This window comes from Belonocnema kinseyi, chromosome 4, assembly GCF_010883055.1.
Source record: "Belonocnema kinseyi isolate 2016_QV_RU_SX_M_011 chromosome 4, B_treatae_v1, whole genome shotgun sequence".
NCBI lineage: Eukaryota > Metazoa > Arthropoda > Insecta > Hymenoptera > Cynipidae > Belonocnema > Belonocnema kinseyi.
Window position 1 is genome coordinate 94,923,005 of NC_046660.1, and position 16,137 is coordinate 94,939,141.

General features: G+C 30.7%; 1 protein-coding gene across 5 annotated transcripts in view; it reads left to right on the forward strand.

Moving 5' to 3' along the window:
- The window catches only part of LOC117171322 (ankyrin repeat and fibronectin type-III domain-containing protein 1), a 97,619-nt gene that overhangs the window by 41,960 nt on the left and 39,522 nt on the right, over window positions 1-16,137 (forward strand). For 4 of the 5 annotated variants that reach the window (XM_033358529.1, XM_033358527.1, XM_033358530.1 and 1 more), the window contains exons 2-3: window positions 12,404-12,547; window positions 13,204-13,282. In XM_033358529.1, coding sequence (XP_033214420.1) covers window positions 12,424-12,547; window positions 13,204-13,282 — 203 coding nt within the window. In that variant the 5' untranslated portion in view covers window positions 12,404-12,423. Of the gene's footprint in view, window positions 1-7,296; window positions 8,570-12,403; window positions 12,548-13,203; window positions 13,283-16,137 lie in introns of those variants that run through there. The other variant, XM_033358526.1, reaches the window with a different exon arrangement.

Genomic DNA, 16,137 nt, shown 5'->3' on the forward strand with positions numbered 1-16,137 from the left:
AAATATAAATCTGTTAACAAATAAAGCCGTATGAAATGAATTAGCCTTCGGACGAAAAATATTGCAATGTAGATCATGGTGCATTAACGCATGTGGCAAATCTGAATTATAAATCGAAAATGTCGGTCTGTTTAAAGTCCGAGCATCTTATTATCTTGTTGATGTAGAAGAGTGAATATATTTAAAGTATTTAAATTAATTTCTACTAACATTTCAGAAAATTGTTTGGAAATTTTTATAAGACTAAAATGGATAAAGTTGATATGAAACGATAAACATAACCTAATGCCGCATGGCATGCATTTTATATTAAAAAAAAACTTTTATGTAGATTATACCTAGATGAAATTTTTTTCATATGTATTTACATATATTAACTTAAATTTCGAAGCGAAATATACTTCATGATATTAAAAATTTTAATTAAGATTACGTAAAGGTTTTTTAAAACTTTCATGCTTTAATTAACAAAAATTTCTACGTACTATAAAAATGAATTATACCGTTTATGATCGTGGATTTACAAATTTGGGACCGCAATCTATAGATATTCAGTTTTATAATTCAGGATTTTCAAAAATAGCATCCATATTTTACGGCTTATTGTCCATACTTTGTGATCCCAAATTTAAAAATACAAGATCATACTTTTTCATAGTGTTTTTAATTAAAAAATGAAGTAAAATAACTTTTATTTAGAAAATGGTGCTGATTGATCTCCTAGAATTCTATCTTCACATTTGCTTGGTAATTAAAAGTAATGAGAGTGGTTGGAAAGGTCGTAGTTACATTTACCCCTATGTGTCGTGTTCGTTGTTCATAAAAAAACATTTCAGATAAAACTTCCCTTATCTCTAAGCCAGCTGTTTTATTTTACGAAAAGTCAAGCAGGACATTAAAATGATATCTTTACGAGCAACTTGTGTTGTCTTTCAAAAGTTTAGTAAATTGAAAAAGTATCACTTCCACGCGTTTCCAAAAGGCGCCTCTTTAAATTTTTGTAGGTTGATGATACGTATACAACAACGATTCAATCAATATTATATAATAGCATCAAACTGATAATATGAAATCCTTAGCTTAATTAGAATGTTAATAATGTACACAATCTTCCGTAATTAGATGAGATAAATAGTGGCTTCTTGATTTTGTAATTTTCACAGTAATCAATGTAGTTGAAAACGGCATCATGAACTTAACGATTCAGGAAAGATTTATCTTATCCGCGTAATTCCCATCCTGTCGCAGCTAGGAGCTACATTTGTATTCGATTTGCTGAGCACAGTTAGTGAAACTGTTGACTCGTTTCACATTTTAATGCATTAGGTTGACTCTGAAGACATCGTTTCGCGTGAAACAATCTGATTACTAAACGAAAGCTTCGAAAAAAAAACAGAGAAAAGAGGAAAACCGCTTTCAAATCAATATTGAAAGAACTAAGAGCACAGAAAATTCCTAATCTTTTCTCCTCGGTTTTTTCTTATTAAAATTGGATAAAACGCTGTAGGTACTTGGCAACTGCATTGAGAGTTGTAAAATTGTTTCTTAATTGTTAATGTATTATTTAACTATTTGCAGCATTTTTTCTAATTTTGTTATAAAAAAAGCTTGAGGTTTCTCTGTGAATAAGAATCCCAGGAATTGGATGTGGATTTTATTTACAATTCAAGATATGTAATACCTTTCTTAATATAAAAGCAACCCAATTTATTCTTACAAAATCATGAAGCACATCTTTCATCAAAAAGTACGGAAAGATAGAATTTTATTTACTTCCATGGTATTGAAAAAGTAAATGCTGCAATGTGAATTAATTAATCTCTCCGTCGGCTCTAAGAAAAAGATCTATAAAATTGATTTTATTTAAGAGAAAGTAAATATTTTATTTTTCGTGGCATACTAATTACTATTTTCCAAACAGTTATATCTTGATACAAATTTTACGCAGAGAAGAAAAAAATTAAAATAGAATATTTAGCTAATTCTGCGTAATTTCTTAACGACTTAACTATCGGACATAATTCTATGTATTGAGACTATCTGTAGATACTATTAAAAAGAAGATTTTAAACTGTCTATATTCAAGATATTAAAAAGCAGATTCTAAGATATAAAAAAAAATGTAGCTATGCAAAATATTGAACCAATAAAATTGCTACCTTTATACATTTTTTTAAAATATTTGAAACCCAATTGTAAACGTTTTTTTTAAATCTCACAGAAGGGACACTAACAAATAGCAGATCAAACTCTAGGAAGATATAATTTTTTTCTATCGCTAACGAAATGGAACGAACGTTTCAGTCGTGTCCCTGTCCCAAAGCACACACAAGTTACCAATTAAAATTTTTATGGGCATATTTCTAGCCGTGATGAAATAGAGGGAAGATGTTAAAATATTTAGGAATACTTGGAAATACTTAGGAATATTAAGAAGGTTTGAGAATACCGATTGTCGTCTTGGGCACGCTTCCACATTTTTTACGATAATTCGAGAACCAATGAATATTTTATTATGTTGTTGGTCTCATTTTAAATAGAATATTTCAGACTTTAATTTAGCAGTGTTTCCATTTTTTATTCACTCCTCTGGAATATTCAGAGAGCGGATTTTAGAAGTTTGTAGAATTTTACCCCTGAAATTTATTTAATTTTAAAGTTTTTCACTTATTTTCACCTATTTCGGAAATTCGTCACTTTTAACTTTTTTCAACTGGCAATAGTAGAAATTCACTCGCTGACAAAATGTTTTGTTTGTCAAAGCAAACAAAAGGACGCGATTTTTTATACAATTTTATACTATCGTATTATGTAAATTCATACAGGTACACTGGAACTTAAATTTAATGAGTCCGGATTTACTGTTTTCGAGAACTGTTGCTGTTGCGGTTTCAGGCTGAGAGTGGAGCCCCAGCCTCAAGCGTGAAACAACAGCAGCGTAGCAAAATGTTTACGTTCGGATGGTCTGGATTTACCATTGAAGGCCACTGAAGCCATCGTCGAAACCGATGGTACATTCAAGTTCCAGTGTATTTAATTTTTTTGTATTGAATATTATAGAATTTAGTTTTATTTCGAAACGCATCGGAATATTATAATAAAAACATCAATATCAACAAAATAGTGGCAGTTTATCTGAAAATGTTGAGACAAATTAATAAAAAATCATAGCCGTTTTCTGTTATAATTTGATTTAAAATAGGGTCTTATTGTAAACAAATGTGCTTCGGGCAATGCGCTCATACGAAATGAAATACCCTATCTCTATTGGTTCAAATAATATAATCATTTGAAGAGAATTTTGACAATTTTTGGATATTAATCTACTTTGTTAGCCGTAGGAGTTAAATTACTTATAACATAAAAAAAAGTTTTTCAAATCATATTGCGTCAACTACTGGTTGTGTAACTTACGCGTAGATCACACACCCGATGGAAAATAATTCAGCGGGATTTTTCGTATTTGATAGCTATTTTTCATGCATATTAACATCGCACGCCTAAAAATTGGATCAAAACCGAATTTCTATTATTATTTCAACTAAAAAATTAATGATTTATATGTTTATTTTACTTATAGAGCTTTTTTGTCGCCTATTTTTGATAAAACTCATGTGTCTAATTTTTTGGGATTATTAACAACGAGATATTTAATTGATATATTACTTCTGAATACGTAGGTCAAATGACAATGGCCGTCAATTTCCAGTTTCTTCTCTCCGAGAAATTAAGCGGAAGACATTCAGAAGTGATTATCTAGTAGGAGACACAAACAGGAAGTCACCAATGCTTTTAGTCTTCTAACTTTACGCTTCGAGACTTTGCTTTTGTTCGGCCAAGCATGAATACACCCATATGGTTTTCTTCACACAACACACATTTCGTACAGTAAATTTTGTCTGGAACTATCGTTTGTAAGACTCTTGGAGAGAAGTAATTTCGTTTCGCAATCATATTCTTATCGCTCAATCTATAGCCAAGAAAATCGATTTCTTCATTTGAATAAACTGTGCATTATTCCATTAATAAGCCATAATTTCTTCGTTATGACCTCTAATGGGTTTAGTAGCACGAAGGCAAGTTATCTTCGTTATTCTACCTTCGATTTTCTCTGCTAGTGTCGTCAGAAAAATGTTTGATTCAGATAAAAACCTTTTTCTTCTTTGCAATACATTTTTCTCAGGAGAAGGAAAAAAACAGTTTTATTACATTTTCTTCGAGGCGAATTCAATTACCCAGAGGCAATCTGCATTTGTCGCGAAAATAGTTGATTGCTTCTGACCTAAATCTCTGATTTATGATTTTTTTAGTAGAAGCTAAATGAGTTTCAATGGTGCAATGGTACGGTAAATGCCTTTACCGTAAAAAACTATATAGAATGACAGAAATGATTTCCAGGCATAAATACGGAAGGTTTTATATTATTTAACCATTCTCATTTAAAACTATTTGACAAACTTGTACTTTGTCTAATTTTTATTGTTCGGGCCAAAACCAAAGTTTTCTTAAATTCCTTGTCTTTTCTCTGAGTTTTCCTACCCTTATATGGAAAAATATCTATTTGAAACTATGAAAAACATAGACCCATGAAACGTCGTCCACTTCGAAGGAAGGTCGATTTCTTGCTTCTGAACCTTCAAGAAAGATCGTTTCTAACTTAGGAAAACCTTTCTTGTCAATCTTCATTCGCGACGTGATTGGCGCGATCCAAAGCTGACTTGTAACACGCAACGGACGTAAGCAATAAAATCTATTGCCTCAACAAATTGAGCGAATGTCCCTCGAGAAGAAAGACGAGTTATAGAAGTATAGGGCGTAGGTGGATGTGAAGTTGTGAACCCTCTCTTCTTTTGTAATGGTCAATTGTCGAGAGCAAGATAATTCCCTAAGTGCATGTCCCAAGTAAATAATAAACCTGCTTGACTGTCAAGTACACGATGAAAATGATTCTCTCCTCTTGTGTATTCGTTGGCAGAAAATGCTCATGAGGATTATAATAATAATAATCGATCTAAACGATCGAGGGAGACAGTTTCATTGCTCAGTTTATAGAAGGTCTCTCACACGTAATCCCTTAATGAAAGCTTCTCACAAAATTCCTTTCATTAAAATCTTATTACTCTCTTTCATTTTGTATTATTTATGTCACAATCATTTCTTCATTCAATTACAAATGCAGAGCTCATAGGCTGGTACCAATTTATCCAATTTCCTCCATTTTTAGAAGCCAACGCACATTTTTTTCATTTTTATGAACAATTAAGGTAAATATCACAATTGCCAACTTAAAGAATTTAATCAAAATTGGCAAACCTTCGAATTTAATAGTTTATTGATGTGAATATTTGTAAATAATTCTGAATAGCAATCTTAAAAATAAAATAGTGGCACTATCTAGATTATGAAATGTAATTTCTTTGTTCATTCTAAAATTTGAAATAGATTCAATATCAGCAAAAACAGTTTCCTTTGGATTTATAAATCAATTTTAACGGTTATTATCTATACTGTCTTACAGTATGTGAGGTCTTCATTAATATCTTTTTTTTTTTTGAATAACATGAATTTGTTTGAAACAAAAAACAATTTCCTAAATACAGTCTCAAAGCTTTCTAATTTTCAGAATATCGTAAAGATGATCACTACTCATTCAATATGCTTACAAATACAAGAAATATTATAAATAATAAAATAAATAAAATATTATAATAAATATTCATAATTTTCTAACAAAAAAAATGTTAATCATAGAGAAAAATGTTTCAAACCGAAAAATTGAACCTTTCTAGGCACAACTTCAATTTAAAATATTTTTTTTCTCGAGATTGATATTTTACACAAATTTGAATTGAAGATTTTTTTACTTTTCTTATCATTCAATGCTTTTTAAATAAAATTCTTGTTTTCTTTTCGAATCGAAACAAGCGATTCTAGCCGAATTTTACATTTTGAACATTATGGGTTAGAAATGATGATCATTTTTTTAAAGTGTGAATATTACTATGCATACCAAAAAAACCCCTAAAAGTCTGGAATATTGCAAACTTTCTTTTTTATACGGGAAATTAATTATCTTTTTTTTTTTTTTGTAGAATTTAAGGTAACCTATGTAAATTGACGTGGGGTCTTTGAAGTAATAAAAAAAGAAAAAAAGTAGGAATCACTTCGTTATCAAAAGAAACAAAATTGAGGGGTAGTTTTTTTAATAATCAAAATTATTTATTCCTAATGGTTGCCCAAATGTTATTATTAGAAACTAATATGTGTGATTTTCAGACAAAAAAGCTAGTCAAAAAAGAGGTTCACATGTCAAGAATCCAAGACAAGTTGGAAAAAGCATTTATAAAATTTCTAGTTGAACTATTGCGATTTTTACAGTAACTTAGGTCCTATGGGAAAGCTTTAAAAGTTTCGTAATTTTTCCCCCTGGTTATCTTAAACCCAGATAAAGGTAAGGAAAGGCGTTAAAATTCATCGAGTGAAAAGATTGAGAAAAATATGGTCTACTTGTTCCTTTTACAAATTACACTCGAATTTCTCAAATCTTAAATAACCTTTATTATTATTATTATTATTATTATTATTATTATTATTATTACTATAATTATCAAATTAATATTAAGAACTGTAAAATCGTTTAAAGCAACGTTATACAACTTCTTACACAGTATACTGAGAAAGATGAAATACTCTCCATTTTATGAGTATCGTTGGAAATTCCGTCGATCTAATATTTAAATTCGTCTTGTCTGTTATCTGAACAATGGATCAAGTATTTCTGGAAATACAACAGGAAACGTTGATTAATTTGATTAAGTCGATTTGATTTTGCATTTCTATCCAGGTATTTTCTGTATAATTAGGACAATTAAATTAGAGATAATTCATATTTGAGGGCTGTATTCAAAATAGTCAGGGCTAGTAATTTATTATAATTTGAGTGCTAAGACCTCAAGAAATAGAACAAAGCTAGAATATTGATTTTACTCTAATGAATCAAATTGGCGTAAAAATTGGGTTTTCAATTATTTAATACTTAGAAATGAGGTCACGCTTCCCGCTTTTCAGAAAAGAGCGATTCTTAAAAAATCGATCATTCTCTCTAACACCGAATTTCCTTTAATTTTCAGCTCTAAAAATCCAAAGATTTGACCAAGAAAGATTATAATCTGCCAAAGAATTACAACATTGTTAAAAGTTATTAAATAAATATATATATATATATATGTATATTTATCTATATTAGTACATATAGAACTAGAATCACCAAACCACAATATATTGAAAAAACTCCAAATGAAATTCCGAAAAGAATCTAGCGCAAGTCCAAATATGGAGCTGCTCTCTCGGCGGTATTCGACCAGCAAATTATCTACTTTTAAGAGAACCAAATCCTTCCGAGCTTCTGGTAGACTTATGTCCAAGATCCGAAACCACACAAACCTCAACTTGAACCAAATGTCGTCTCCAGTTTCACTGCATCCGAAAGGATCAGAGCCGAAAACCAGTCAGTGGAGTCTTCCATTTCTCCATAAAAAAGAAGAATCTTCGGAAGGATCGAAGAAGACTGCAAAAATGCCTCAAAAAATCAGAGCCCGTAAAAAGACTGATGAAAAATCGGAAACCCTCGATGCCAAGATAAGAGCGTCTACGGAATCCAGCAAAATAGCTAAGGATCTCAAGCAAAAGCTCTCTCTGGCGAATCGAATCATGGGCAGACACCGAAAATGCTCGCAGGATGGCGATAAAATTACAGATAAGCACAAGAGTCAAGAGAGCAGTAAATCGAGTAGTAACGAGCTTCTTCTAGAAGTTCAACCTAAAGATCCGGAGAAACTATCCGGAAAAAGGGTATACCCAAATCACCCGACTGGAGAATACAGCTCCTACGAGAATCCTACTTTCTGTTTAGACAGCTCGATCGATTCTTCTGTGTCGAGCTTCTTTCACGAAGTGCAACCTGGAGACCGAGATGCTCTTGAACAGTCAATCAAAGAAAGTGCCAGTAAAGAAAATTCTTCTGAGATCAAAATGTTCGACTCACAAGAAGTGGAAGCTCTGACGATTGTTGTAGATTCAGAAAAAGATAAGGAGCCTCTGTCAGCAGATAACAAGGCACTTTCGGTAAATAACGATCTGAATATGGAGACTCGTAACTCGAAGAATAATAAAAGCTTCAGAAGATGTTGTCGAGTAAGGGCAGATTGGAGAAAGATTGGAGAAACAAAGTACGATAATTACCAGAGAATGAACCAAGAAGACCAAACAGAGAACAAGCTCTCGATCAGTGGGGTCGTTTTGAGGAGCTCGAAGAATAAATTTGATGAGACTGGTACCAATACCCGATGTCATTCACGTATAGTTGAGGATCCTTTTTGCGAAAAAGTTTCAGCAAACTCGTCCAAGTTCGTGAGGCCGAGAACGGTCGATAATATTGCCAACTTCTGGAGCGGTGGCCGAAGCAGCTTCCGGGTTAAGAGGACTGGTCGGAAAAAGCTCTCACAGGAGTCTAAGGAGCTGGAGTCCTTTAGCCATGACCGCGTTTTTGTGACAACCACTTCAGGATCAAGTAGGTCCTTGTCTCCTTGTAGAAAGTGGAGATCAGCCTCTTCTAGGTTTTAACCCTCAGTTGAGAACTTTAATTAAGAACGTGTCATGGTGCCTGTTCATTAAGTCTGAGAGTGATATAACACGACTCTCACGAGCTACGCAATATCCAAATAAATTAATTTCTACTGCATACAAATTCTTGTAAAGAGTCTTGCAGGTAGGATAGAGTAAGGAAAATTATTATTTTTTGTAACACATGCATGATTTCAACCAATTTTCATGCCTTTAAAACGATCATAAATCAGTACTTTTACATAGAGCACAGTCGCGACAGGCGGAGAGAGAACGAGCTTAATGTTCCTCCTGAAGGGGTAAAAAGTGCGAGGTCAGAGGTGAATAATGAAAAGTGTACAAGTATGAACTCACATTTTGCTTACGGCGAAGGGGAAATTTATTTTACAAATAGTAAAATTCATTTTGAATACACCTTGAATTATTTTGAATGAATCAAAAATCCTTTGAATTTCTTCGGAATTAACCTAATATTGTGCTTGTGTTAAAAAAATGTCTGAAGTCATACATCTGTTAGAAAAAATATCGTATGCACCAAGAGGCAGTGAACTTTTTACAACACTTGTATTTTTCAGCACTCGTAAGAAGAACCACTTCTCCTGGTTGAATAATATACTTTATTTAAATCTTATTTTTTAATGTTCAACAGTTGGGTGGTATCCCCTTTACGTAAGCAGTTATTTTTCCAGATATCTAATTGAATGTTATTTGTCACAGTCGCAGGGGCGCATAGTGGGCCAAGAAGCACTTTTTTGTCACAAATCGCTCGACAATTCAATTTTAAGCAAATTGATTCCAGCCAAAGTAAAATTTTATATTTAGTAAATAATGATATTTTTACATTTAACTTTTTAATTTTCCACTGTTTTAAATATTTTTAAATTCTATGGAACAGGTTTAAAGTTAGTTTAATAACTATACATAAATAATTTATAATGTGTTTGAGTAAGAAAAAAATGTTTACTGTGTTATAAATAAATTAATGTATTATTACGATTAGTTAGAAGTAGTTGCTCTTGTGCAATTATTAAAATATGTATAAATCAAATACATAGTTTGGCAGTGTCAGGATGAATATGCTAATTTTTTTTTAAATTAAAGTCAATAACGGAAAAACCTAGTAAGTGACTTTTTCCATAGAGGTTATTTTCTCATGCACATGTATCGGAAAATAGTCTCTACTCTATGGAAAATGTCATTTACTAGGTTTTTCTGCTGGGCAGAAGAAATGTCTTTGAAATTACTCCTAGCTGTCATATTTTAAAATTTGACAAACTGTTTTCTTCATTGAAACAATTCTTATAAACAAATGCCAATGCTTACCATTCTTTCATGAATAGGCTCAATTGTTTTTACGATTCAACTAAAAGTTTCTTCCCAGGGACCTCTTGTTGTCATACTTTTGATCAACACTAACTTTTATTTATTTAAATAATTTTCGTAAAATAATGCACATTTTGATATTTTTTCCATGGATAGTGTCATTTGTTAAGGAAACAACTAATAATGTCTTACCAATTCGAATGAACTGAGAATGTCTGACCATTGACCCGTTTAAGTAATGTTTTTCAAAGTGCCAAAAAGTGTTAATTATTTAATCAAAATTAACATAAAATAAAATTTATAATTAAATGCTCATCTTTTATCGCAGTTTCTTGAAGAAGCTTATTTATTCAAGGTAGCAGTTGTAGAAAAGGTGAAGAGGTGTAACTATTCTTCATTATAATATGATCTGATATAAAAAGCTAGGTCTAAAGGCAGTGATTCAAAAGATTTTAAAATCAATTTTTGTCTATATTCTATTTAAGGTAAGATGTGGTAGTTAATGAATCGATAATGTGTTAACCCTAGGTATAAAGAAGAACTCATGACAACCTTCACAACATCTATATAATAACTTACGTTTTTTAGTTTATTACTTAAAAATTAGGTCTATTTAAAGAAAAGTGGTAAAAAGAGTATTCAATTATAAAAATTCTTTGAATAACACATTTGAAGTTTTTTCTATAAAGAGTTGAACACGTTCAGGCATTATCAAATCTTTTATTTGTCATGCTCATTAATTTCTTTTCAATATTATAAAAAATTGTTTTTCTTCTTACTCAAACAAATTATACATTATTTCTATAAAGTTAGCATACTGATTTAAGGTCTGTTTTACGGAATTTCTAAATTTTAAAAACAGTGGCAAACTTGAATAATTAAGTGAAAAAAAATATTTATTTTGTTACTAAATATAAAATTTTGCTTTAGCTGGAATAATTTCATAGCAGTTGGTAGTTATACCTGAAAGCCTTATCGTTATTAACAATAAAATACCTGAAAATACGTTGAAAATTGAAGTGGCGAGCGATTATTGTCCAGAAATGTGCTCTTTCGCACATTGTGGGGCGTCAAGTATTTTAAATTTGATAAACTTGAAACTGCTTTTGGTAAAAAAATAAGGTTTTTTTAATATAAAACTTGAATACTTTTATAAAAAAAATTCAGATATTTTTTAAGTGTAAGTAGTCATTAAACAAAATTATATATTTTTTAACATTTGTATCCTAAAAATTTAAAGCAGAAAAAAGAACGGTTTTAAATTTCTATTAATCCAATTTCAAATTGTACACATTAAAGAAATTTAGAATACGAAAAATCATTTTTCTCAAATCATTATGAATAATGCATCGCTTCCGAATAACTGAAATGCGATTTATAATCCTTTTCATTCAAGAGCGGAAGTAAACGTAATGCCATGAACACCTTCAAATGCTTCAGGCAGTTTTTACTTTCGTTTCATAATTGCGAAAAAGAATACCCATATCTTTGCCTTTTTCCCTCTTGTGAACATTGCGCGAAACATTTTAATATCGCCTGACATGCATCCTGGTGTTTCCTTGAATGAAAAGGTTTATTCCTAAATTACCTCTTGAACTAAATTAAAAAAAAATATTACTGCTGAGTGACTCAACGTATCGTTTCAAAAAATACACGTACATTAAAAATGTTTCTTAATATATTTTTATCATTTTTTTTTTTTATTATTTTACCTAAAATTATTTATTTTCATAACAAGTATATAAAAGTTTCGACACAAGTAAAATTGATTTTTTTTCTTTCCTTCTTGCAAATCAATTCAGTATTTATCGATATTTTTCACTTCTGAAATTTATATTGTCTAAACGTTTCAAGTTTTGTCGATTGTGCTTCTTAAATTATTAAATCGATAGATTTCTAGAAAATTGAATTGAAATTCGGTAACATAGAACATTATTATGCAAACACTAGTTTCAAGATTTAGAATTGGCGAAAATCATTTGATACTTTTGCAGCTGGACACGTAATTTATAGTCTCTAAGTTGAGATCCATGAAATGTCAGTAGAATAAAGTACCTAATAACACTGGTACAAGACAAGGAAAGTTTAAATACGAAGGTATCAATTTGAACGATTAAGAATGCGGAAATAATTTAAAGTCTCATGAAAATTCATGAGATTGATTTTTGCACTCTAAAAGCTTTACAATAGATTTTTTTTACAACAGAAGCTGCAAAATGGCGGTTTTTTCCACGAGGATATAGAAATTATTTTTTTTTATATTTTGCGTTCCAAGAAAAATTAAGCCTCTACTGTTTAGCAAAGAATTTTTCAAGTATTACACACAATTTTCAGATTTTCAAAGTTTTTCCATATTTATTTATTTACATTTCCCAATGATTCAAGTTGCTATTTTGATCAATTTTGAACATATTTCCTCTTTTTATAAAATTTTATTTTTCTCCTTTTGTTTACATAGAGCGGCAATCGCAACAAGGGATGGAGTTCCTGGAGGGCTTTGGAAAAAAGAAGAATCAGCAGCAACAACATCATTTTAACAACTTGTCTTTGATTCACATCAATCCTCTCACAACACAACCTTCCCTGAATATACACTTGCATGGTATATTTTCTCGCTTTTGTTTATTTTGCTCCGGGGGGATTCAATGCCGGATTGACAAGAACGAAATATTGATGTCACCCATTTTTTCTTAAATTTAAGAAAAGAAGAAAATTTTAACTGCTAATATTTCGATTATAACTATTAGTGTCAAGAAACAATAAGTTTAAGAAAATCTAATCAAAACTTGCTCTCTCACGCCCCAAATCGTTTCAAGTAATTTCTTCGTGATTTTTTTTTTTTTTGTTCACTGAATGAAAGATCACTAAACTATAAGTGCAACTTCCAATGTATATTTCAAAAATAGTGTATAAAATATTTGAGATTTGAAAAGTTCCAAAATTTGATATGTGTTACAGACTTTTTTTCGACCAAAATATCTGAGTTTTTTTCATCGTGTGATTCAAATTTATGTAAATTGAACAGAAACTGGTTAAATGTGAGATAATTGTAAGTTCGGCATGGAACCCCCATTTAGTTATTTTAATTTTATTTTTGTTATGATTTTGTCAACAAATCATTTTACTTTCATCTCCACCATGTACCGTCTTAAGAAATTACTTATCAGTAAAATATAATATTGAATGATTATATGGTAACGAGAATTAATTAAGAGTTTCTTTACAGGTTTTAAATATTTTTCTCAATTTTCTTTACAGCTTTGTTTGCAGCTGTTGAACACGGTCACTTGGATAAGGCCAGGACCATTTTAGAGTCGACGGATGTAGATGTAAACAGGTAATTTACAAATTTGTAAAGTATTCTTTTTATGAGTTTATAAATCTTCTTTATTTTTCTTTTATATAGTTTTAATTTATAAGATAAATTTATTTCAATAATGTAGTCAGCAGACTTTAATTTTATTGAATATGGAAGTTTATTTTAAAAAAAACTTATCTTCTGCAATAAATGAGATAAACTCAAAAAAGTGTATTAGTCGATAGGATTTTCCGCAATTAGTTTGCTTGAATCGAGAAACAAGATCAGCTTTAAATGAAATAGCAAAATTAAGATACTGACCTATTTTCTTCCCTGATCTCAAGCCGATTCACATTTAGGTTGAGGCCAAATACTTACTAGGCTTTATAAAATCATTCCATCTATCTCTTTTCAAGTTTTTCTTTATTGCAATCGAAGATTCTTTCAAAACAACGCCTAGAAGTTTTAGTTGCTTGAGCAGTGAAAAGACTCGATGTGTTTCTCCCAGCTCGAATCTCACCTTTAAATAAGTTTACACAGGGATATAAAAAGTTGCAACTATGTTTCAAGTCACCGTAGAGTATTTCCTATATACTTATAAAAGTCAAAGTTTATGTAACGAAACTTTTATCAAATATATCGACAACGGATATCATTTCCTCCTTGTTTATAAGCGTGAAACCTTATTCCGGATTAAACTTGTGAATGCGAAAGAAAGAAAGGTGACATAATATTTAATCAGAAAATAAGAATAACTCGTAATTGCTTATAGAATCTGAATTCGTTTAAAAGTTATTCCTTCTGCTACGGGCTGCTACGTTTCTGAATTTTAATTAACATACCAAGTGTCTGGTGCATATTTTACAAACAGATATTACCTTTCTTCATAAATCTTTTTAAAAAGAACATTAAAAGAACTATTCATATACATTTAAAATGAAAAATGTTTTATGAAATTATGCAGTATTGGAATATAATTTTTTCCTATTTGCTTTGAAACGATAGGTAAATGTAACTTTCTGAATGCGTATTCCCAATAGTTATAAAGTTACTAGCAAAAGCTTACCTGGCATTGCCCGAGAATTAGCAAATTCCAAAATATCTTTTCAAATTTACATAAAATTACACGAAATGACAAAAATTGGACAAATTGAACTTGAACAAATTTGTTATACGTAATTTATTAACTCTTGCTCTCGTGATTGAAACACACTAAATTTTGCTCGTCTAAACCAAATATATAATACTGAACAAACATATAAACTTTGCAACAGTTTTATTTATTTGATAAAAATATTCGCAAATAAAACAAATCATTTCTTTGAATTAACAATTTTTTTTACAAAAGTTTCCGGGCATATTTCTTCTTCTCCCATACGTTAAAAATATCAACAATAAATCAGCCAGCTTTTCCTTAATTTTCGTATTTTTCTTATTTTTTAACCACTCGTGTAAAAAAACTGAAATTTAAAAAAGCAAATTTTATTTTTATTTGAATTCTAGAGGTGTAAAAAAAAATGTCTATTTCGTTACTCGGTCGTGAAGCTGGCAATGCCTCACTCGTGTGAAATACTATTTTATCTCATTTCTACATACATGACAAGAGTTTTAGTTTGGGAAATGCTCCTAGAAAAGCTGACTAAAATAAAAGCCTCATTTATTAGGGTCTAAATAATCAAATTTTTCTCCTTTTACTTATTTTTTCAACAACTGATATCAAAGCGCTAGGCGCGCCACTCATCGCGCTTGCAAGTTTAAGGATGCACACAACGTACAAACAATATCAAAAGTTGCCTATCTTTCAAATGATTTAGAAAATCGATAAAAAAAAGATCTATTATTAATTTCCGTAAATCTTGATGGAGGCTTCTAAGCAGATTTCAGAAAAAAATAATTAAGGTTAAAATTGTTTATTTAACAGTAGTTATTTCAAGGTTTAGTTTTTCCTTTCTCTTTAGGGAAAAGTTATAATTTTTTTAATCCTAATGATCAAGATCTCGTTTTATTCTCCAAAGGATTCTCTAAATTTCTATTTGGGTTGATTTTATTTAAAAAAATTAATTCAGAAGTCATACAGTTATTATTGTTATAAACAATCATAGTTCAAATTTAATTAACACCACCCAAATAGAATTGTAGAGAATCCTTCGAAGAATAAAATGAGGCCTTGATCATTAGCATCAAATAAAAATTGTAACCTTACCCTAAAGAGATGGAAAAACTAAATCTTTAAATAACTAGTGTTAAATAAGCAATATTTACCTTGATTATTTTTTTCAGGATTTTTTTTTTCTGGAGTGTGCTTATAGAAGCCTCCATCAAGATTTACGGAAATTAATAATAGATCTTTTTTTGTCAATTTTACAAATAATTTTATAGATAGGCAACTTTTGAGATTGATTGTACGTAGTGTACATCCTTAGGCGCGCCTAGGGAGCCTTCACGTATGACATTACGTTTTTTTTAGAGATTTGAGATCCCTTACCGCCTGAAGCGTTACGTCATATGTGAACGCTCCCTTATAATATGCATATATCTAAAAGGAAATATTACGCCATTAAGGTAAATCCCTTTCGGGGTAGGCGTGACTCACTCGGTTCTAGCCTCGCTATACTGTCAGGAATCAAGGAATTCAGTGTACGAGGTGCGATGGGGGGGGGGGGGATATTTTTAGACCAATCTATTTTTTCCGTGTTGCTTATTTGAACATGTTCGTTCCACAACGCACCTCTTATAAAATATTTGTCGCTATACTTTCATGCTTTCAGTCCATACATTTGCTCGTGTAAGCTCTTATGTTTCTACGGCTTTCTATATATTTTCGTCTTACATACTATTGTATAGGGTAGTCCAAAAATGTATGGCAAAATTTTTTGGCATGCTAGAGGGCAACG